The following is a 25,617-nucleotide window of genomic DNA, read 5'->3' on the forward strand; positions in this document are numbered from 1 at the left end:
GAAATGCTTTTCCTTTGCAATGGCGATAATATTGACTCTGATCTTTACTGCATAACGACTTTACCTGGTCGTATTCGTCTGACATATGAGCAGTAATGATTAATCCAAATAACGACAGTCTGAGAAACATTGATCTACATATACCATATGTAATATGTAATACATATATATATATATATATATATATATATATATATATATATATATATATATATATATATATATATATATATATATATATATATATATACACCAATGGAAGGTGATGCAATCCTCCACGCTTTTCACTTCCCTCATGACTTTCGCATCATCTGCAAACATATTCAGGCAGCATGAGTCCATACCTCGAGGCCAGTCATCTCCAGAACAAAACCCTGTTACCCTCGCCTGGTGACCTCGACCCATTATGAGCAGGCTCCTCTGACGTGCGTCCTTGTTCACGTCCACTTACATAAACGTCTATCCATTGAAGGACTCTCCCCCGTTCTTCCTGCCTCGGTGATCCAGCTTGTTAATCAGCCTACCGTGTGGCACAGTGTCAAATGCTTTCTGGCAGCCCATATATATATATATATATATATATATATATATATATATATATATATATATATATATATATATGCTTGTGTGTATATTTCTAAGTGCATTTTCACGGCTATGTACTAAATCGTAGTCACGTATAGAGAGAATGAGTGTAAAAAAGAGAACCACTTAGTGTGGAAAGCGAGACTTTGTTGTTTGGTCTCAAGAGGCTTTTCTTCAAAATGAAGCAAATGAGCCTATATTCACGCTCCCTCGGCCGGGTTTATGGTCGCTCTTCAACGCACACTCATACTGGATTTCAGCCCAAACGCCAGGTAAGCGGACGCTCATAACCTTAAACTCTTTTCTCGCGTCATTTTCATGGATTTGTTTCTTTTAGCAATGCTCCATCTTGTAGCGCAAGTGACTCGATGAACACTCGATTACCTGTCGAGGCTTTTCGATTAAAAGCCTTCCGTCAAACTAGCGACTTCTCCAGGTATGTTAATCATCCAACATAATCCTCAACGAGACTTGGTTCAGTGTTGGGTCTAATGCAGTGTTGACATGTTATGGAACATCCCATAATCTTGGCCATGTTGGATACATACACGTCAAGCAATATTCACGATAGCCTTCCAGCTGAAACAGGATCGTCTCCAGCTAAGACAGGGTCGTAACTACTTTCCTCATAACGGCTAGACGAAATCTCGATCATCAATGTCACCGTCAAAGATTAGACGTCTGCTGAGAAAATGACTGCCATTACCGTTGGACCTTGAGGGACTTTGGTTCGACTCAATGCCCTTAAGAAGCTGTTTAGGTCCTTCAGAGTTCGTGAGGACTATAGCGTCACACAACCCCAGTTCCTTCTGATCCTTATCAAGGAGAGAGAGATATATCACTGGCAACTCCCTAACCTATAACTACAGTCCATTCCAACCAGTTGGTTCCGTTTTCAATTCACGTTATAGGACTGAGGGCCCCATTTTGGGCAATCGCTCTTTAAGGTGTTCACGGACGTTACAGTAACATCCGTTTTTCTTTCCTTTTTCTTTTTCATTTTAAGCATCAGATCAAGATGGTGATTGAGGATTATGTGAAATCATAATAACTACTCACAATCTATCTTATATCTTTAAAGCCGTCCCTATCATATCAGAGTCGTTGAAATCAGATAAGTGTAATGGCAGAAACTGTACATAATTCTCAATCTGATCAAGATAATACACTTCAGAACCATGTCACGTTCTTATGACATCATATGTGGTGTCGCAGTCAGTGGGATGTAAACATTTAACACTGAATAGCTCTGGGTGGAAGGGCCTTCCCCTCGTTGAACTAGTGTAGGGTATATACTTATCAAGTCTAAACACTGCTCATGTCTGCACCGCTCGATAACAACGGTTCTGGAGTCAAAGAGCTGCACCCATTCATTGTTCATACAACTGTTTAAAAAAAAAAAAAAATCCTCAATAAACCACGGATATGGAAAGATCTACAGTCAAAATGCTTTCATTTCACCCGGATTTACACTGCTCACACAAGCCGCCGTACAGACTAAGCAGAGGTATGATCCTTTTTTGATAAAGGATCATAATGAGGCATAATCGTGTGTGTGTGTGTGTGTGTGTGTGTGTGTGTGTGTGTGTGTGTATATATATATATATATATATATATATATATATATATATATATATATATATATATATATATATATATATATACATACCAGAATCAATTTTCATGAGTTCTGGAATTACCCAGAACCCTTCTAACATATATTCGCATGAAGCCCAGTCAAACAAATGATATATGTATATTCCTGATGGAATGTCTTTGCCACTGTTTGCTTCAGCTTACAAAGGGAATCTAGCAAAAAAAAAATAGGTAACAGTTTATCAGAGTTGGTATGGCCAATCAAAATCATACCAAAGCAATGTTGATGTAAACGTAAGAGGCACAGTTACCAATTGGGAAAAAACACCTAAAGCAACAGGTTTGACCTTTCACCTAATCCTTAATGGTTAGGTCACAGGACACACGACCGCACCGAAGGGTCGTTATTGTTGTTCTCAAGGGTCGTGCCTTCGTGTTCTACGGGAGAATCATCGTGCTCAAGGATCGTACCGTCGTGCTCAATAGTTGCAGTACCGTCGTGCTCAATGGTTGCAGTACCGTCGTGCTCAATGGTCGCGCCTCTCCCTCAAGTCTCATAACGATCTGCTCAAGGATAAAAAAAAAAATCTGTCGTGCTCGAGAGGGTGAGCCCCATCGTCACGCCTCTGGCCCGTGACTCACAGACTCACGAAAGAAACACAAGACTCCAGCAACCCAGGAGCATCCTGCCAGCGGAGCGACCACAGCCACAATGACATCTGTTCGTCTTCGGGCTAGAATATTAGGGCTTCACAGGCATGGGGGTCCCATGGCTCTAGAGCCCAGCCGGCTTAACCTGGGTCCGTGTCCGCCCGGGAAATGAGAAAGTAAACAGACTACGATATGCGCCACCCGCCAGGGAGGCCTATAATTTATTCAACGCAGGAATGTTGGGTGCCTTTGCTTCCCACGTCACAGAGGAAACTGTGAGAATGTACATCATTCGTTTATATATATATATATATATATATATATATATATATATATATATATATATATCTTTCTTTCTTTCAAACTATTCGCCATTTCCCGCATTAGCGAGGTAGCGTTAAGAACAGAGGACTGGGTCTTTGAGGGAATACCCTCACCTGGCCCAATTCTCTGTTCCTTCTTTTGGAAAAAAAAAAAAAAAAAAAAAAAAAAAAAAAAAACGAGAGGGGAGGATTTCCAGCCCCCCGCTCCCTCCCCTTTTAGTCGCCTTCTACGACACGCAGGGAATACGTGGGAAGTATTCTTAATCCCCTATCCCCAGGGATATATATATATATATATATATATATATATATATATTACCCTAGGACCCCTCACTAAAAAAGTCCTAGCGTCATCTTGGAACGCTTCCCAGGAGCTCCTGCAGCTCCACAGCTGCGCTACCTCCAGTAGGGAAATGATGGGTTCCTTTAGAGCAGGTCCACGCCAAGAATAATCTCCTGTTATTGCAGCCTTGCTGAAGGTGACTTCTCGCTCGCGGTAACGTCATGATACAATATGCCACAGACTCCTGCAGCTTGGTGGCTCCGCTACGATCAGGTGCAGGGCCACTAGTGGTGGACTCCTTAAGAGTGAGAAGCTCCTCGACGACCCAGTTCTCCCTTTCATCAACTGACGATGATTGAACCTTGTCAAAGTGACTTTTTCGCTCTCAGTGTAACCATCTGCAGGCGGACTCCAGTAACAACACTCCACAACTATATATATATATATATATATATATATATATATATATATATATATATATATATATATATATATATATATATATATATACATATACATATATATATATATATATATATATATATATATATATATATATATATATATATATATATATATATATATATATATAATCATCCCTGGGTATGGATCCAGAAAGAATATTACCTCATTTGTCTCCTGCGTGTCGTAAAATGGGGACTGAATGGGACGGGTGCAGGGTGCAGGACCCTGGAAATTGTCACCTCCTATACCATTACTCTCTAAAATAAGGGGAAAAAAAGAGGAGCAAAGAGAAAGACTTTCTCTGAAGGCTTTGGCGGGCAAGACCACCACATATATAGCAAAAACAAATAATTAATAATAATTTTTGTCTGTGTATATCTGCTCTAAACTCATAATCAAGGAGTCTTTACGTAACCCGACGGCCACTTGAGAAAGGCGTTAAAATATCTTTTTCTAAAACGTTCCTCGTTACCGACATGCAACGAAGAGTTAACTGAACACCCTCTACCCCTCTTCCCCTTAATAAGGTTTTCCGTTGCGCTCTTTTAAAAATATCTCAAACACGTCAATAAACTACTGATTAAAGTTATGAAATTTTTAGAAGAAAAAAATTGATAAACATCTATCCTCATTCTATCAAATGTTATATTTTCACATGCATAAATCTGAATGCGTAAACGTTCATTTCCCATTATTCTTTCAGAGAATATTCATAAAACTTAATGTTGTCACAGCGTTATTGTATAACATTAAAATACGCTCATAATTTCACGGTTCGATTATCTCTTAGGGAAGTCACTTTATATCTTTTTTTTCTGCCAGTCTTTTCAAAATCCCGAAATAAAAAGTTAATCATCCTGGGTTAAACACGGAAAGTCAATTACACATATGCACTTATTCAGTTATCGACTGATATTCTAACGTCACACTCTCCGGCCAGAGTCGCGAACGAGTCCTGACCGAGATACCGCAGATCAAAAATTAAGGAAGGGAGGACAAGGGGGAAGGGAACATCATTAAGTCGAACACAGAAATGTGGAGAAAGTGTCATGGGCGGCAACAGAAAAGGTCAGGCGGTGGGCGTGTGTGTGTGGAGGATACGAGCCGTGCTATCCTAGCCCGAACATTCTCCTTTAAAACAAAGCAGAAAATAAGTACCAGAGGTTCATGACACATGGTCTTTCGGCAGTGCCTCTTTGGGCGGCTACTGTCCACAGCCAACTGACGGGTAGGATGCAAGGTGGCTCCGGGCACCACTTCAGTACTCCTAAGTCAGGACGGCGGTCCTCCCCAGGGCGGCTGCTGTGCCTCAACATCTCTGGGGTGGTTGTTAAGTAGGACTGAACTCGGTACTCACAACGCTACGGCTTTAACTCCCGGGGAAGCAGTAATGCGCCTCGCAAAGACAAGTTTCCAGATGTACTGTCGTTTATCACCCCATTTTCCTGTTCGTTTTGCAATATTACTATTACCAGTATCATATATATGCCCTATTCTTCGTCTTCTTACTCATAAATCTATTCTATCCATCTCGCTCTATTTTTCTTACTCATCATATGGTGATTCAACATACATTTCCTGTGACTACGCTCTGGTATCCGGGATCACCAATATACCGTCCCTGCCTGGGTGCTTAAAAGAAATTCATTTATCTCGCGAATAAGTACGCAGTTGGGAGATGGTGTCATTCCAAGTCTCACTTCACCGTCTTTAATGAAATACTGAGGGACTCTCTCTCTCTTTTTTTTCTACACTGCGTTAGAAGCTCATGCGTCCATCCATGCTGAAACATCTTCGTACCCTGGTTTGAGAACTCCGGCCTTCGTCCTCGCCTGGACCCACCTGGGGAGCTGCAGGTGCCGTGCAGAGCGCCTTGCCTCTTGGACCATGATGTTCGACCACCATTCCCCTCCAGGCGGCGTCCGTGTTCCTCCCCTAACATTATAAATGGCCTCCATCTTTCTGCGGAATATTTCCGACACGGTCATCCTATGGACGCAACATGGGGAAAGTATTGCCACTACCTGTTTAATATATATATATATATATATATATATATATATATATATATATATATATATATATATATATATATATATATATATATATGCATAAGGGTCTGCAACACAGCCGATGCTTCCAATCCACGTAGGAAGACTGTCCCTCAAGGTAAAGCCAAAGTACTTGGACCTTCCACGTGAGTCTCTTTTCTCCTTATCTGTGTGCCGTAACTTTCGTGACCTGTGCATCTCGAGGGTAGTGGTAGTGGCAGGAGAACAAGGGATCATTATTCCTGTCCATCCCCTCACTAAACGGCAGAAAGGCCTCAGCACACCTGAGCTGGGCTCTGCCAGCTGAGTGGAGTGGTCTTATATATAGCGCTGCTATAGAGGGATTTCCTGAGAAGATAGGCAGATAGACAGATATATAGATATATATATAGATAGATAGATAGATAGATAGAGAGAAAGATGGATAGATAGATAAATAGATGGATACACAGACATACATACAGAGATATATGTCACTGAATGAACACAAGATAATAAAGTTACGACAACTAGAAAGTAATATCTAAAAATATATTAAGCACAACACATGGATTACACGAGACTTGTCTAATTTTCACTTTAAACCTTTAAAGTTTTTGGAGAATGACGGGGGTAAGGGTGGGTCCTGGAACCAGATTGTAAAACAAAACAAAACTTTGTTTTCTCTGAATTCTTAAACTCCTGGAATTAACGAATGAGGATGAAAATAGTAATGAAGTAATGATAGTGGGAAAGAGCAGGAGGTGTGTGTGTGTGTGTGTGTGTGTGTGTGTGTGTGTGTGTGTGTGTGTGTGTGTGTGTGTGTGTGTGAAGCCTTGAATAACGAGACACCGCCTCTGGGAGGCACCAAGGCAGGTCTTCCCTTCTATGGCGAGGTCTGCCTCTGTTATTAGTATGGACCCCGTGTAACCAGTGCGCGTCGCGCTCCGCCTCTTAAGTGAAATTCCTCGAAGTCAGCGATCGGAGGAGTCCGCCTTGCCCTCTCGAGGAGGCCTTACACAAACACCATCAATGAGGCTCGACAACCACACCTCCGGCCTAATGGTATGGCCTACAGGTAGCAAGGAGCCGGGGGAGTGTGTCCAACGCTTTTGCTACATCCTCACCCTCCACCATTATCCCTACCAGATAGCAAGGAGCCGGGGGAGTGTGTCCAACGCTTTTGGTACATCCTCACCCTCCACCATTATCCCTACCAGATAGCAAGGAGCCGGGGGAGTGTGTCCAACGCTTTTGGTACATCCTCACCCTCCACCATTATCCCTACCAGATAGCAAGGAGCCGGGGGAGTGTGTCCAACGCTTTTGGTACATCCTCGTCCTCCACTATTATCCCTACCAGATACCAAGGAGCCGGGGGAGTGTGTCCAACGCTTTTGCTACATCCTCGTCCTCCACTATTATCCCTACCAGATAGCAAGGAGCCGGGGGAGTGTGTCCAACGCTTTTGCTACATCCTCGTCCTCCACCATTATCCCTACCAGATAGCAAGGAGCCGGGGGAGTGTGTCCAACGCTTTTGCTACATCCTCGTCCTCCACCATTATCCCTACCAGATAGCAAGGAGCCGGGGGAGTGTGTCCAACGCTTTTGCTACATCCTCATCCTCCACCATTATCCCTACCAGATAGCAAGGAGCCGGGGGAGTGTGTCCAACGCTTTTGCTACATCCTCACCCTCCACCATTATCCCTACCACATTCTGTACAAGACAGGTGGATGACGGTTCTTTATTTGTGCTGGTCGGATTATTTTTCTGGGGAATGAAGGACGTGTTCATTTGCCTGGAAGACAATTAATGTTTTAGATCGACGTGATTATCATACAGTGAACATGTGTTTGTTTTTGTTTTTTCTTGCCTTCCTCTTTTCTTTCATGAGCAGGTGGGTATGTATATAGCAGGTGGATTGACGGTATAGTGGGTAGCACGGTAGGCGAGTAAGATGGACAGAGAGATGGATAGTTAGCACAAACTGATGGTGTATATATTAACTACATTCCCTATTCACTTGTTTATATAGAACAGATTTATCTATCAATTACTATGCATGACAATCATCAAGTGGAAACCAAAGGCGTCCGAATCGCTCCATCGAAGTTATGTATTTAACAATATCCAACAAACTACAATCGAGAAAATCGAACTCAGTAATATACGGTCGATTCGAGTTCTCCATAACAACCGTAAGCGCGCGGGGAAGTATGACTATTCTTAACCCAATCTCAATTACTTGTGCAGGAGGATAATTACCGTTTGGTTATCAACAAATAATTACAGCTTGGTTATCAACAAAGGAACAAAGATTATTTCTAAATTAATTCATGGGAGCCGATGATCTTTATCATAACCATCTCGACGTACATCGTAAGAATTTATACATCTCTGAATATTCTTAGACCTCAACTTATACATTAATGTTTCGTATACATTTTTTTTTTCATTCTCATGGTTACGGTACGGCCCTCCAGCAGAACGACAGGCAGGTGCATCTTATTAAGCATAACGGTGTGGTGGTGCACGACTCAGAGCGTCGTAGCGTCGTGTTCGTGGACGAAAACCCGTCGTACTCATGAGACTGGTAGCGTCGCGCTCATGGATGATACATGCAGTCCAAGAACCATACCGTCGCGCTCAGGGATCGTACCGCACTGCTCGTGGTCTGGACCGTTGTACCCAATGGGTTTGAACCTGTGGGTGGGGGAGTGAGCGAGCGCGGGAGGCCATGAGCTGTTATGTGAAGAAGCACCGGGTCTTCGGGCGGGTGAGGCCTTGACTGAAGACTGTTTCCAGATATCAACAACCTGAAGCAGCAGTAGCGGCTGCTGCTGCTGCTCGACCTGCTCTCGTACGAGAACAAAAATCATCCAGTCACACATTTTCCGCTGCTATGACCCACATTTTCCTGAACTGATGATCTCTTTTCTTCTTCTTTAACCCTAAGGGATGGACGCAAGCCCCTCGGAAACAAAAAGACACCCGACACGGTCTTTTAAGACCCACTTTACAAAGAAACTGGAAAAGCCTGTTCTCCTGCACTACTTTCCTCGAACAATTTGAAAATACACACAGAACCCCCTCGAAACCTATGTTTTCGCAACCATCTACAACAGATATGACATGGGTTTTTCCAATTCCCTCTCGACACAAAGCTTCTTACCCGAAATGACTCTGTGCAAAGATGTTATGGTACGCTCCGGGAAAAAAAATCTTTCTTTCACCTTTTGCCATTCGCAAAAGGTTGTTGCAGCCCCAAGATTCAGTCAGGTCGCTTACATAAAACACTACCAGCAGCAGCAGCAGCGGCGGCAGCAGCGAGAAAAGAGAGCAACACCCCACACTGGGTGAGACGAGGGAGGCACACGACGCAAGGTTCTGTACTGCCAGTAGCGACGTAATGGGAGACGCGCCCAACACGGGAGATCAGGTCGTAGGCAAACAAGGACCTTCGGTAACCAGTACCCTTGAGGTAGCGAGTCTCCTTGAGGTAGTGAGTCTCACTTAAGGATGCAGTACCCAGCTTCCTCAACTACTGCTGTTCAACATAATCATCACAGACACTATTGTTCAGCAACGTGAGTCATCTCGTTAAGTCAGAGTTCAAAGATGACATCAATTTTCCGTTAATCACAGAATATTTCTATTTCCCCAAACCATTATATATATATATATATATATATATATATATATATATATATATATATATATATATATATATATATATATATATATATATATATATATATATAGTTAATAAAATTGTTTGTTACCTTGTTCATTAATGTTCTCGTTCATCGTTTGTTCATCTGGGTGTTCTCTCCCGCCAGCCGGTCCTGTGTGAAGCTTCGTATATTCTCCTGGAGTACGCCCGCACCGCCATGTTCATGTGGATGTTCATCGAGGGTCTATACCTGCATAACAAAATAACAGGTAAGTGTTCTAAAGTTCTCTACTTAAAAAGATAACAGATAATTGCTTTAGTATTCCTCCATCTTCAATGCATGATAATGAATGTGTTTTCGAGTTCTCTACCTGCATAACGAGATAACAGGCGGGTGTTCTCGTGTTCTCTACTTACATAAAGAGAGAACAGGTGGGTATTCTCGAAATCCTCTATTTGCAGAACAAGATAAGAGATGTGTCCTCGAGTTCGCTCCCTGGAAAACAAAATAACAGATATCTGTTATATTTGACCTTTACATGCAAGATAAAATAACAGATGAATGTTCTCCACCTACGAAGAAGCAAGTCATAATCACTATGGTTTCTACGTGCAAGGAAAAGAAACATGTATTCTCTATGCCTTCATAAGAAGAAATAAAAGATAACTGTTACCAGTACGTAGGATAAACAAATATCAGAAGTGCCTACTGCTGTATGACTGAGGATATCTGCCCAATAACATGAACACTCACTTACATTTCCATCGTAAATGAATGAGGAAAGTAAGAAGGCTCTCTGGTGTGTGAACTTTAAACTGATGGATTATCTTCAGTGACGTGAACAACGGACCCACAGGAGGGGAGGAGAAAAAGGAAAGAAAGTTCAGCATAAATGATATATTGAATGTGTCATTAAATCTTGAACACTCAGTAAAGTGATAATGAACACTTAGTAAAGTGATAATGATTCAGGAAAGCGAGGCAACTTTCCTTTACGAAACACGTCAGGGTGGCAGTAATGGTAAATGAATGTAATAATGTATATTTACTTGCTAGAAGTATCGTAAACTACAAAAGGCAGAAATGTTATAGTCATCTCTATAAATGGAGTGTAGTCACAATGAATTCAGGCACGGGGAAAAAGAATATATAGATATACATGTATGACAGAAAATATTTTTTCTGTTATGAAAATACTTGTGATTACTATACATTTAGGACTTTAAAACTAAAACATGAAATGCAGAACAATATGTCACATATTCGCAAATACGTTTTGGGACGAGTATATAAAAAAAAAATATGAGGAAAAAACTTCTCCAACAGACGCAAACATCGACACTGAACTACATCAGCACAAATGAAAGCAGCATAGAGCAGCGTTCGCTAACATCAGCACAAATGAAAGCAGCACAGAGCAGCATTCGCTAACATCAGCACGAATGAAAGCAGCATAAAGCAGTATTCGCTAACATCAGAAGTATTACTGAAAAAAACACAGACGACTGTGGAAGCACTGTAGTCATTTACACAAAGGGAAATACACAATAGCAAAACCCGTAACTGGGTCAGCCATCCATATCAGTCATTACTCATCTAAAACGAAATTGTAGCCAATTCCTTCTCCACAATGTCTGGGGTAAAGTGAACAGCCGGGTCTCAGATCGCTCCTGTAATGATCACATGAAAACTCAATACGGCTGGGATCAAGGGCTACACTGGGGAGCCTTGGGACGAGTAATGAAACTGACCACATTCTCTCTCTCTCTCTCTCTCTCTCTCTCTCTCTCTCTCTCTCTCTCTCTCTCTCTCTCTCTCTCTGTATATATATATATATATATATATATATATATATATATATATATATATATATATATATATATATAGTACAAAGGGAAGCTCAGTGTGCTTTTCACGTACAATTCACAGTAGTGAAGATTACAGTCTTCCTGGAAATAGTTTAAGGAACTAGAGCCGACAGATGATACCTTTTAAGGCTCCTTAAACTTGTGTATCTTAAAGCAGAGAGTAGAGCATCGCTGACACAAGAGGTGAATGTGTTCCTGGGGGACGACTGCAGTGTGTTCTGAGAGCCTTCCCCATGGGGTCTCTTTCCCTCCTGATTAACGACGTTTCATCTGTACGTCTGATTGCTTCCATCTCGTCTGGGTGAAAGTTCCCTATACAAATGCCAGCTTGTTGATCTTCTCTCTCTCTCTCTTTCTTTCTCGAACTCAAGGGTCAGGCCAAGAGGGTAAGCTACCGTGCCCTAGGACCTTACAGCTGTGCTCAGGTGCTTTAAGTGGTAAATCTTTCACTGGTGGGAAAAATGCAGATCGAAAACTTCTACTCTCATGTTCATCTTGTAATCAGTAAAACGTTTTGGATGAAATTACCGAAAAAAAAGGGATCAATTCTTGTGGTTCAAATATCCAAACTCCTGTCTTGAAGGAAATTTTACATATACTTCTAGCCAGTATCATACCTTTAATGTTCGTGAACCTTCCTATTTAATACGTAGCAAATCGCACAGCATTCTCAAATGCGAACAGAACCTTACGGATAACAAAACATGAGAAAAATGAGAGAAGGCATTCTTGGCCAAGTTTCCTACTCAGCTAATCTAGGGTAATTCACAGGAGTTTTAAAAGAGTTTGTAAACTACTCAATGTTCGTAGGGGTAAAAAAGGGTTAGACCCTACAGAAGCACACTGAAAAAAAAAAAAAAAAGGTTTTAATGGACTTTTTCTTCAATCGCCTTTTATCCTAGTTCGGAGCCGCCTTAGGTAGGTCACGGGTAAAACATCAAGTCTCGCTAATGAAATGAGTTCTGGAGTGTTAAGAAAAAAAAAAAACGCTTATTTTCTTTTTTACATGGGTTCTCATCCCTCTTTGACTGCTTATATGGTCTCTCTCTCTCTCTCTCTCTCTCTCTCTCTCTCTCTCTCTCTCTCTCTCTCTCTCTCTCTCTCTACAAGGGATACCGGCTCCGGTTCGCAATTTCCTTTTCTTAACGAAGGAAGAGAAACAGTTCCGTGTCATCCCCCCCGCAGCCTGTGTGCTGTGCTGACACATGCCGACTCCTCCTCCCCTCCCCATAGCCTGATCATGACACCTAACCAGTGATGCGTTCTTTTGTCATATGTGAGAGAGAGAGAGAGAGAGAGAGAGAGAGAGAGAGAGAGAGAGAGAGAGAGAGAGAGAGAGAGAGAGAGAGAGAGAGTAAAAAAGACAAACCGAGAGTTGGAACAAAAAAATAAAACATATAGCGCATGGAAAATCAAATAAAACGTCTGGGGAAAGGGATAGTAAAAGGACAATATATATATATATATATATATATATATATATATATATATATATATATATATATATATATATATATATATATATATATATACCCAAAGTCCAAAGAAAGTAGACAGAGGGAGAGAGGTAAAGGAAAATGTACCCAAAAATCTCTTCCGTCATTCTCTTCCAGTTATTTGTCTTTCTTACGTGTTGTGGACGACCCGACCGGGGTCATATCAAGAATATTTGGTACGCCTTCGATCTTTTGACCCCCCCCCCCCCCCACACACACACACATCCCTCCAAGGTGGAACCGGAGTTGAGGATAATCGACCAGAATTTTCTAATCTCCGAAGGAGGAAATGCTCGTCTGTATCAACGTGAACGCCAGCTCAACCACAAAGGGATGGAGGACCAGGAGCATCAGCCATCGTCAACAATTCCTGACTCCCTGAGCGCGACGGTATGCATGGTCGTTAAGCACGGCCGGTATGATCGTTGAGCACGACGGTATGATCGTTGAGCGCGACAACGGTACGATCGGTGAGCGCGACAACGGTATGGTCGTTGAGCGCGACAACGGTATGGTCGTTGAGCGCGACGACGGTATGGTCGTTGGGCACGACTGGACGACCGACCAGCATGTCGTTATGACGCCTGGGTATGACAGCTTGACGCCGTGTCACGCCGACTGGCTGGCCACGCTGCCGGTGGCAAGAATGGCTGTAAAAACCACAACACCCGAAAACTTGGCCGAAGGAGGGGACACCAGCCAACGACGACCACCGATGTACTGACAGTCGTCCTCGAAAGCCAAGCAGCACCTCGGCAATGAGCAATATATTCTAAACAGGATAAGCCTGAGGAGGAGGAGGAGGAGGAGGAGGAGGAGGGGACGACTCGTGACTTAGTAATCTATTCTAGACAGCCCAGGCCTTCAGGGGGAGAGCGCCTGTTGTTATATGGCCAGCGATACGAGGCGAGGCCTACGTACAATATCGTAATGTAATTATAACTCCGCCGTTGTGAGACGGTGGGTGCGTAACAACACCAAGATGAGGCCTGTGGAAAGGCTCCCTTAAGTCCACTCGCAAAATAATTGATAATTCCATTAAAAAGGCGGTAATGATTGATGATTCCATTAAAATGTGGTAATAATTGATAATTCCATTAAAAAGGTGGATTGCCTGACTAATGTGCTTCTAGAACACAGAGGATGAGGGAAATGGCGATAATCCTGAAATTAACGAAGAACTTGCTGTTCGCTCTGAACACGACAGCTTCTGAAAGAACAGGGACGAACACGAACAGCGGCATCACAGTGCCTCCCCGCGCTGCGCTAGCGCCACCGGCACGACCAGTCAAGTTAGCGCAAACGAGAGGCAGCGCAGCGTGTGGGAGACACCTCTCCAACATGTCACAATGGCTGGAAAAAAAAAACAAGAACGAAAAAGAAGTAAAAAGGAGACATGTTCACTTTATTGTGTTCGTTGTTTCTGTTAATATGAACATCAACAGACGTTACCCACTTGCCACTGCACACAGACACACCCACACCCACACACACACACACACACACACACATCATCATCATCATCATCATCACCACCCTGACTGACGTGTGATCTGGCGTGTGTTCCAGTGACGGTGTTCCAACACAAGTTCTACTACAGCGTGTACCACGCCGTGGGCTGGGGCATGCCCGTCCTCATGACCGCCGCCTGGGCCACGGCCACCGCCATGCACTACGGCAGCTCCAGGTAAATCACAACTCCAACCTCACCATGACTCTAGAATCTCATGAGATTTTTGTTTCTTAGTTGATGCTGACAACACCATGCAATTCTCTCTCTCTCTCTCTCTCTCTCTCTCTCTCTCTCTCTCTCTCTCTCTCTCTCTCTCTCTCTCTCTCTCTCTCTCTCTCTCTCTCTCTCTCTCTCTCCAAGAGAGTTTCACAAAATTCTAGTTCTGGTGAATCTTTTCAACTTTATACTAATTCTCCGTAGGACATTCTAAATCTAATGAATATCTTGTGTTTCCCCACCGTTTCTCCCGTAACATTTATTGTCGGCTACACTGAGCTATACACTTCCTAAGAACTAAAAAACTACTCCCCCTGTGGCACACACACACACACACACACACACACACAGCTCTCTCTCTCTCTCTCTCTCTCTCTCTCTCTCTCTCTCTCTCTCTCTCTCTCTCTCTCTCTCTCTCTCTCTCTCTCTCTCTCTCAGCCTGGCTTATAGGCTTCAAGAGGGTTTTAATCTCGTCTTTGTTGACATACACCTCAAAGGAATTTACCTGGTAGAGCAGCCGCCTCTGGGGTGTATAAATCTTACCCCCCAAGCCCGCCTCCCCACCCGCCCGCCCGCCCGCCCGCCAGTGTTTCCCTTTTATGTCAACGTCTGGGAACTCGGCTGCGGCTCTGTTGGTTTCCCTCTCCTCCTCACACGGCACATCTCAAGACCCGCTGTGCTCCCGCCGCTCACACTCTCCTTCTTTCCTCCCATGGCGCGTCTCGGTATCTGCTATGGTACCGTGCCTATCTCTCTGTCTTGCCCCGGTACCTGCTGAGGTAACGTGTCTCTCTCTCTCTCTCTCTCTCTCTCTCTCTCTCTCTCTCTCTCTCTCTCTCTCTCTCTCTCTCTCTCTCTCTCTCTCTCTCTCTCTCCAGGCTGTGGTAACTTCGATGCTTCCTCGTAAAGAAAAAAAAGTGGCAAAGATATAAAAAAAAAAATACATCATACACTGATCACTTGTTTTGTGCACCTTTTTTTCCTTAAGGATCTCCCCGCACTCTGCCTTTTTCCTCAAGGATCTCCCCACACACTCCCTTTTTCCTCAAGGCTCTCCCCGCACTCTGCCTTTTTCCTCAAGGATCTCCCCACACACTCCCTTTTTCCTCAAGGATCTCCCCGCACTCTGCCTTTTTCCTCAAGGCTCTCCCCGCACTCAGCCTTTTTCCTCAAGGATCTCCCCACACTCTTCCCTTTTCCTCAAGGCTCTCCATGCACTCTGCCTCTTTCCTTAAGGATCTCCCCGCACACTCTGCCTTTTTCCTCAAGGCTCTCCCTGCTCTCTGCATTTCCTCAAAGTTTTCTCTCTTCTCTTCTTTCCGATGGCCATACCATCTTGCCGTCCACCACATGTGTGTGCGACATGAATCAACTTCCCACATAACAACTCTCCTCTCTCCCAGGTGCTGGTGGGGCTACAACTTCACCTCGTACTTCTGGATCCTGGAGGGCCCGCGTTTTTCTGTTATATCGGTAAGTCTCCTGGATAGGTTCATGATCTCATCCTCATCCGTTCACCGCGGCCATCTCCAAGGTACGTGTGTCGCGAAAGGAGTTCTGTCTATTTACCATCATACGTGAGAAGAGGTGGATTTCTCTGTCTTCTGACGACGTAAAAGTATTCTGTTGCTTCCACTTCTCTGAAGATCAGCGTCATATGTGACATTATTCTCCGTTTTCCTCTACTTCTCTCACAATCGATGTTATTCGTTAAGTTCATAAACTCTCTCAAAGTACAAGCATTCACAAGCTTTCTCCTGTCTCTTCTGAACCCTTTACTAAGGAGAAGTCTGAACTATCCAAGCTCACTTTCATCAAAATCAAAATTCTTGCGTACAACAACTACGATAAAAAGGATATTCTATTACTACCGTCATTTACTCCATTTCCAAAGGCTATATACCTACCCTGACGCACCGCATGGAACCAGGAATGTAGTTAGTTAAGACACAGGAATATACAGACGAAGCTTCCGAATGCAAACCTGAGCCACGCCAGGATAGCGGCCGGCACCAAATACTCATCATCAATTCCACTTCAGAAGCTTTTAGAAGAGATATAAGATATCTTGACATCAACGAGCGGCAGTGCTCGCAGATTGGGGAGGGGTCAGGTGAGAGAGAGAGAGAGAGAGAGAGAGAGAGAGAGAGAGAGAGAGAGAGAGAGAGAGAGAGAGAGAGAGAGAGAGAGAGAGAGAGAGAGTGGGGTAGAGACGTTGGAGTCATTGGGCCAATCCTGAGCCCACTTCACATTCGGGCCTGACCGAAACTTAACATTTCATTCTGGCAGAATAATACGATTGGAACCTTTTTTCCCAATAGACTAATAGCAACATTATGTTTACGAAGCAATCAGGAAGATTAATCTTTCAAGGTTTCTTTCTTTCGTACTGTTCTTTAAAAACAACCATATTGGGTTTTTAAAAATTGCAATGCATCCAATACCTTAACATAATATCATAACTTTTCGTAAAGTTGTTCCCATTTTCTGCGTCAGATTTAAAAAGGTATTGACTGAAAAACGATGAACAGAGTTCACACAGAAGTTAAGCTATATTTACGTAATCATTTACAGCTCTCTATCACAAGGGTGCTGCGTATTACCTAAGACCCCAGATCCAAGGGCTTCTACGGCCCAAGGCTGCGCTACTTATAGGTAGTTAGATCGATAGGTAGATAGATAGACATACTGATAAATAGACAGACTGATAAATAGATAGATTGATGGACAGATCGATCGATAGATAGATAGATAGATAGAAAAATAAAATCTAGATTTCTTTTGAAACAGACTAGTTCTAAAGAACATTTATCTACGAAACAGTCGGTGCTGGACGGATGTGAATCGAACACACTCCTGTGCCTCACCTCAACAGAACACCTTCCCGCCAGCGTGTAGTCAGGCCAAAACAACCGCACCTGTAGTGGAAGTACATGGGAGGGAGGCGACAGGAGACCGGATGGACTATGAAGAACGTTACTTGCTGGGGAGAAAGCCATGGTGCTTTCCGTAAATCCCCAAATATAAAGAGAGAAAGAGAGATAAGATGGCGAAGTAAGAAGGCTTCGCTTCTCAGTCTCTGCCCAAATGGCTTTTATCAGATAGGCTGTAGTAGTGAAGTCAGTATCTTGAATCAAGCATTCATCACCTACCTGCCTGTCTAACATGTTATCTATCTTCTAAATTTCCTCCCTACCTGTGAACCTATTTACCTATCCTCCCGACGTAACCTACCCATATCTGCCTGCCTAACATTCCACTTAATTACTTACCTGCCTCCCTACCTGCCCTCGTGCTTACTTATCCTTACATGGGACTACTTACTTCACCAATTATGTGTAACAGTCCAGTCACTTACCCTCACTTATAACCATTTCCTTCTAAGTAATGTGTTTCCTACTTACCCATCCATCCACAGTCACTTACCCTCACTTATAACCATTTCCTTCTAAGTAACGTGTTTCCTACTTACCCATCCAACCATCTACTTATATCCCTCCTCACTTACTAACTTCCCACTCGTCCTACTTTCCTAAGAACTTCCCCACTGCCTTACCAAACAACTCTTTAACATCCTATAAAAAAAAGGAGACATAAGCCTCGAGTTAATGAATACCCGAGGCACAGCGGCGTAAACTGGGATGCTTGAATTCAGATCTCGTATGCAAGGAAAAAAAAAAGGGGGTTGGGGGGAGGAAACTAGTTAACAACAACCACAAAAAAATCATGATACTAAAAAGGCAGAGGAGATTGAATGAAGATATACAAAGTACAACAGTAAAAAAAAATATATAAATATATATATATTCATAAGTATATACGTACGACCGGAAGAAAGAAAACAGTGAATGCGGTAGGGTTGAGCGCGGGCGAGGCCTACGCTCAGCTGTGTGGGGGTGAGGAGGAGGGGTGAGGTGGAGGGGAAATGTTTGCATTGTAAACACTGGTGCAGGAGGAGCGTGTCCCTGGGGGCCTCCCACTCCGGCCAACTCCCTACCTCAAGAGCAACCAGAGAAGCTGTAGCGAGCGACTCCCAAGACTGGATATTGTGGATGTTTTTGGGAGGGGAACGGCTGCTGTGTGGTGGGGAGTGGCTGGAGGCGGCGCTGTGTGGTGTGGAGTGGCTGGATGCGACGCTGTGTGGTGTGGAGTGGCTGGATGCGGCGCTGTGTGGTGGGTAGTGGCTGGACGCGGCGCTGTGTGGTGTGGAGTGGCTGGAGGCGGCGATGTGTGGTGTGGAGTGGCTGGATGCAGCGCTGTCTGGTGGGGAGTGGCTGGATGCGGCGCTGTGTGGTGTGGAGTGGCTGGACGCGGCGCTGTCTGGTGGGGAGTGGCTGGATGCGGCGCTGTGTGGTGTGGAGTGGCTGGACGCGGCGCTGTGTGGTGTGGAGTGGCTGGACGCGGCGCTGTGTGGTGTGGAGTGGCTGGAGGCGGCGATGTGTGGTGTGGAGTGGCTGGATTCGGCGCTGTCTGGTGGGGAGTGGCTGGACGCGGCGCTGTGTGGTGTGGAGTGGCTGGATGCGGCGCTGTGTGGTGTGGAGTGGCTGGATGCGGCGGTGTGTGGTGTGGGCTGGATGCGTGTGGTACGTGAAGTGCCGAAAGATGGCACACAAGATGAACAGATAAGAGGAGACTTGATGGACCACGACGAGAAAAGCGAGGATTGTTAATCATACCTCCTGTGTTGCCCCAGCACCGCATTTTGGGTAGGACACTGAAATCTGTAACTTTACGGAAATATACTTGTCAAAATCCCACTATCACAATAGTAATTTCCACCCTTCTCAGGAGGAATTACGGTGATTTTGTAGTTAGGAATTTTTTTTCTTTTTGCCGCTGTCTCCCGCGTTTGCGAGGTAGCGCAAGGAAACAGACGAAAGAAATGGCCCAACCCACCCCCATACACATGTATATACATACGTCCACACACGCAAATATACATACCTACACAGCTTTCCATGGTTTACCCCAGACGCTTCACATGCCCTGATTCAATCCACTGACAGCACGTCAACCCCGGTATACCACATCGATCCAATTCACTCTATTCCTTGCCCTCCTTTCACCCTCCTGCATGTTCAGGCCCCGATCACACAAAATCTTTTTCACTCCATCTTTCCACCTCCAATTTGGTCTCCCACTTCTCCTCGTTCCCTCCACCTCCGACACATATATCCTCTTGGTCAATCTTTCCTCACTCATTCTCTCCATGTGCCCAAACCATTTCAAAACACCCTCTTCTGCTCTCTCAACCACGCTCTTTTTATTTCCACACATCTCTCTTACCCTTACGTTACTTACTCGATCAAACCACCTCACACCACACATTGTCCTCAAACATCTCATTTCCAGCACATCCATCCTCCTGCGCACAACTCTATCCATAGCCCACGCCTCGCAACCATACAACATTGTTGGAACCACTATTCCTTCAAACACAGCCATTTTTGCTTTCCGAGATAATGTTCTCGACTTCCACACATTCTTCAAGGCTCCCAGGATTTTCGCCCCCTCCCCCACCCTATGATCCACTTCCGCTTCCATGGTGGAAATTTAAATAGGTATATTTCCTTCCATATGAGGCTTTTTTGATTAATGGTATCGCTGAATCACCGAATCACACGGCTACCTTGATATAATGGTGCAATCACACGGCTACCTTGATATAATGGTGCAATCACACGGCCACCTAGATAGTCCTCACAATAACTACTCTTGGTTATTTCAGTGTTGCATAACTCCACAGATGATGAGGAAACTCCTACTCACGTTAGTATTGCATCATTCTTTTGATTTACTGCAAGCATTCCTGGGTGATGAACTTCCGAGTGATGTTAGGAAACTGCAGTGTTTCGTGCTGTCAAAAATTGCTCAGTATTATGAAAACTTCTACTCGATCCCCTTCCGATCCGCACTGCTTTACGGGAAAAAATTTCATTCTAGATCTGTCTACTCTCGTAAAACTTTCGAGTGGGAACTAGCGTTGTTCCTCGTATTTGTGTACTTCCTACTTTTTCTTGGACTCTGAAGACGAGAGACCAAAACTGAGCAACATACTGCAAGTGAGTCCTGCCTTGGGGTTGTACAGTGTACTGTCCTTCCTTATGTGTTTTTCGTTTGTGGTTTGAAACGTAACATTTCGTTTGTCCTACAATAAGCAAAAAAAGGCGCTGTTTTAGCACGCCAATGTCCTTTTCTTCTTGTGCTTATAATTATGGCTTACCAATCGCTTTACATTCATTAATTAACACTTTCACCGAAACGCAATAATTTTAATTTATATGTACTGGGGTTAAGTTTGCCATGTCGCTGATCGTTCAGTCAAGTTGCCTAATTTCTTCGAGTGCTTTGACAGTCTTCCTCTGAGTGGCTCTCATTTTCTAATGTCGTGTCATTAGTTAAATTCTGTTTCGTGTGGAGGGGCTGTATGTTGTGCGGTGCGGAGTGGCTGATACTGTGTGGAGTGGAGTGGAGTGGCTGGATGTTGCCTGGTGCGAAATGGTTTAGCATTGTGTGGTGGAGAGACTGTATGTTGTGTGGTATCAAGTGGGTGGCTGTCGAGTGTTAGAGTGGTTTGATATGTTGTGTGGTAGAGTTGTTCGATGTCCTATGAAGAATGTGGTGTGGAGTGGTTGAATGCTGCGTGATATGAATGAGCAGATGCTGGCTGTGGGGAAGGGTAGGTTGGCTGAATGTGTGGAAGATGATGTGGTGGGGCTGAATGTTGTGTGGTGTACATGAATGTGGTTATTTAATCTCCCGACTGAATTTCATTGAAGAATACTTTTAGAGAATGCCATGGAGAAGCGTCCTGTTGAATGTGATACATGACCTGGTGACTTTCCTCTTCAGAAAGAATATGTTAACAGCAAAACGACCTTCATTTAATGCAGTCAAAACAGACGCATGCAACAAAGAAAAAAGAAATGAGAAATACATCGTCTCTAATATACATTTAATTTCTACACTACCTTAATCAACTTCAAATTGGCCGATAATCGAGACCAATCTCACGTCATTCGGCTCCACTTAGCAGAGTAATTAAAGTCTCACTGGAAGCTAATTAACATTTACTTTGGGAATGAATTACGATGCAAGTTTTAATCTCATGTACGAGAACCTAACCTTGGCTACTACGGAATTGTAATCTCGTACTAATCAAGAGCACCCTTGACACCATCAAGGATGCCGTGCAACCTGCCACACCTTCCATCGCGTGTCCAGGACGTGGAGGCTATCGTGCGAGCCAAGTGCTCCCGGAGGAGCGCCAGTGTGTGTTTACATGTCAACACTTGGCGACGTACACTTGTGTGGGAGTCGAGGTGATGGCTCGTCTTGGCAGGTTACACTTGCTAACCCATGACCTTAGTAGACCAGAGGGGTGACTGTCAACCATAATCAAGCTATAATTCCCACTATGTATGCTAATGCCCCTAACTATCCTGGTCATTTCAATTTCCTGCACCCATCTCCTTATATTCATAATGAAAGGAAAAGAAAGAAAGCCCAATCTTCGATGATTATCTGTTCGTCTGTTCCTATTCCGTGCATCGCCTTCGTGAGAGACACGTTTCTGTCATTACTTACTTACAAAGAATTTGGCATATAATTTTCCGTATCAACATGCGACTGAAATTCCACCTAACCTATCTTATCTTCTCCATTATGAAGATAAAAGTATTCTGCTCTCTACTTACTCGGAGAACTCCCTTTCTCAACGTTATCATCTTAATTACACTGCCGATGACGTCAACACTCGTCAAATACATCCCTCACGCCAGCTTAGCCTAAGCTCAAGCCTGGCAGTTTTCTGATGCTGTACTGACACACAGCCAGTGTCCTCAGGCTGACGCTGCCCTGAGGCCGAGGTCATCCTCAGGCCACGCTAAGTCACTGCTCTTTAACCCCAGGGAAGACACGTGCTTGTGAAACTTGACTTAGTTGTGCGTCAAAGAGTGAACACCGAGAGAGAGAGAGAGAGAGAGAGAGAGAGAGAGAGAGAGAGAGAGAGAGAGAGAGAGAGAGAGAGAGAGAGAGAGAGAGAGAGAGAGAGAGAGAGAGAGAGAGAGAGAGACCTATAGTATGGGACTTCCTCAGCTAGAAAAAAAAACTGAGAAAAGATCAAACTTAAACTTTCTTTTCCCTGCAGCTGAGCAGACCGTGATCACCTTTGAAAGAAATTTAAGAAACTTTTCCAAAGTGTAATTTGAATCTTCCCTTTGTGAGGGGGATGTTGAAGGTGTTCTTTTTCTTCCCCTTTAACATGGAAATAAAATATATTTCTACTATTCCCAAAACTTTTTTCATGCATATATTTGCATAAAAAAATTTGCTGTCTCTCTAGAAATTAAACCGCTGGTCCTTAATGAAGCCAAGTATTATTCTATATACATAAAAGCAAAATCCTATTTGTCTGTAATGAAAAAACTCCTCATATTCCTATAACGAAAACGGACATTTTGAACCCCAGCTGCCTCTCTTAAACGTCACTGAATACGACCATAATGTTCCCAGTCTGTATTGCTATAGCGTGGGGACTTTTTGCCAGTAATGTCACTTAATAAGTGGGTAGGCGTTACTTAAGTAATTGCATACATAGGTAATTAAGGTGGTGGATAGGTAGTTAGGTAAACAGTCACGCGTGAATGTAGACATATTAGTAGGTATAGGATGATAAGTAAGGAACAGTGAGTTTACATGATAAAGAAAAATACATATAAAGGTAAGCAATTATGTAAGACATATGAGGGTTAGGTTGGCAGGAACGTAAGCATACAGGTTGGGGATCAGACAGGCCCAGACAAATCGGTAAATATCTGTAGGCAGGACCGTACACATAACGCATGGCGTCACCTTCATCTGAATATCCACAGACTAACTGGTACCTGGAGAACCTCACACTATAAGTTACCACCACAAGACCCACAGAGGAATCGTAGATGTCGTCGGCGAAGTCCGGCAGGTCCTCCTTTACTCCAGGTGCCCAATTATCGACCAGCCCTAAAGTGGAGGACAAACACCTCTTAAACACGCTCCCGCGTGACGCATTTATGTAGACCACGAGCGTAACCCCTTGAACACAACGATACGACCCTTGAACATAGCGGTACGAACCGCCCTTGAGCACGAAGATACGACCCTTGAGCACGACGATATGACCCGTGAACATAACGGTACGAACCGCCCTTGAGCACGAAGATACGACCCTTGAGCACGACGATACGACCCTTGAGCATGAGAGCGCGACCCTGGGGCACGAAGGTATGACCCTTGGGTAGGATTGGCACGCTAAGTAATAACACACCCGATGGTGACGGCGTCAAACATATATCATCCATTCGCTCACGACAGCAAGCGGACCCCCTAGCCTTGCCTAGCGGGGTTAGTAGGATGATCTGGTAGCTGAAGCGCCTCCATAACTTCGTCAATCATGGGACCGAGAGTTTGCGACTCACGCGCTGGTGCTGACCGATCTCTCGGAAACAAATGCACGAGTTTTTTTTTTGTTTTTTTTTTCGGGGGGCGGCGTCTCACTTGGCACCTCAGTGCGGCTACAGCAACGCCGATGATTTCTTGCACATACCGTCATGGTTGGAGCTGGTGCCGGTGGAGTCTCAGAATAAAATGAAAGTATAGGAAGAGAGTAATGCTGCTGCACTGTTCCCCGCGTTAGCGAGGTGGCGCCAGAAACAGAGGGAGAAAAGGCCTCCATTCGCTCACATCTACTCCCTTACTGTCATTACAAAACTGCATTTGGAAAGGAATATAAGAACTCCATGACTATCTTGATTTCCCATTCTTCTAACATTGTACCATGTGTTATACTGTGAACAGCTGAGTTCTCTCAGTACAATACGACTTTTCTTCCTCAGTTGAACATGGTGTTCCTGCTGAACATCATTCGGGTGCTGGTGACGAAGCTACGCCAGAGTAACTCAAGCGAAGCGCTCCAGGTCAGGTAGGTCTCCTCCCCCACTACCCTACCCACATACACTTGATATATACGACTACGTGTGTGCGTGTGTGTGTGTGTGTGTGTGTGTGTGTGTGTGTGTGTGTGTGCGTGTGTGTGTGTGTGTGTGTGTGTGTGTGTGTCTGCTTGGATACCTTGCTAACTGTGACTATCTATGAATACGAACAAAAATCGTATACTTATCAATATGTTCACACTTTGGTATATTCAATATTTCATCAGGGATGATTGTGTTTGAGCAACGTACATGGCATACACGTCCATATCATGCATGTATCCTACCCAGACATGCATGTATAATTCTCCAATCATCATGAATGAGATATATTCAACCTATCACTGATTCCTCCTCCTCCTCCACATCATCATCATCATCATCATCATCATCATCATCATCATTATCATTAACGTTGTCTCTCTTTCCTTCCTCTGTCTCTGGCCTGGCCTTCCTCCGGCACCTTCGACGGGTTTTGCAAACCCTGGTCTCCGCTCCTTATTGGGGATGTGGCTCTGGACGTGGCTCAACTTCGTCTACGCTGTGGGCGTGTACCCACGGCAAACCTCCTGCCGCGGGCGTGGCCGTGCGCCCATGGCCACCACCTTCCTCCTGCCTCGGGCTTGGGACGGGCGTGCAGGAAAGCCGTGAAGGCGGCCATAGTGTTGCTGCCGCTCCTGGGCATCACCAATGTGCTCAACATGGTGGCGGCGCCCCTGGGCCGCTCCGCCGCAGAATTTGGCCTCTGGTCCTACGCCACCCACTTCCTCACCTCCTTCCAGGGATTCTTCATCGCCCTCCTCTACTGCTTCCTCAACGGAGAGGTCAGCAAAACCGTAAATTGCGTACATATATATATATATATATATATATATATATATATATATATATATATATATATATATATATATATATATATATATATATATACAAGAAAAATATTAT

At 44.1% G+C, this 25,617-nt stretch overlaps 1 protein-coding gene across 1 annotated transcript in view; it reads left to right on the top strand.

Moving 5' to 3' along the window:
* Positions 1 to 25,617, top strand: part of LOC139746696 (PDF receptor-like) — a 199,899-nt gene that overhangs the window by 147,473 nt on the left and 26,809 nt on the right. Inside the window, exons 7-11 of the mRNA XM_071658144.1 lie at positions 9,777 to 9,879; positions 14,545 to 14,662; positions 16,108 to 16,177; positions 24,577 to 24,662; positions 25,313 to 25,496. Coding sequence (XP_071514245.1) covers positions 9,777 to 9,879; positions 14,545 to 14,662; positions 16,108 to 16,177; positions 24,577 to 24,662; positions 25,313 to 25,496 — 561 coding nt within the window. The remainder of the gene's footprint in view (positions 1 to 9,776; positions 9,880 to 14,544; positions 14,663 to 16,107; positions 16,178 to 24,576; positions 24,663 to 25,312; positions 25,497 to 25,617) is intronic.

This window comes from Panulirus ornatus, chromosome 66, assembly GCF_036320965.1.
Source record: "Panulirus ornatus isolate Po-2019 chromosome 66, ASM3632096v1, whole genome shotgun sequence".
Taxonomy (NCBI): Eukaryota; Metazoa; Arthropoda; class Malacostraca; order Decapoda; family Palinuridae; genus Panulirus; species Panulirus ornatus.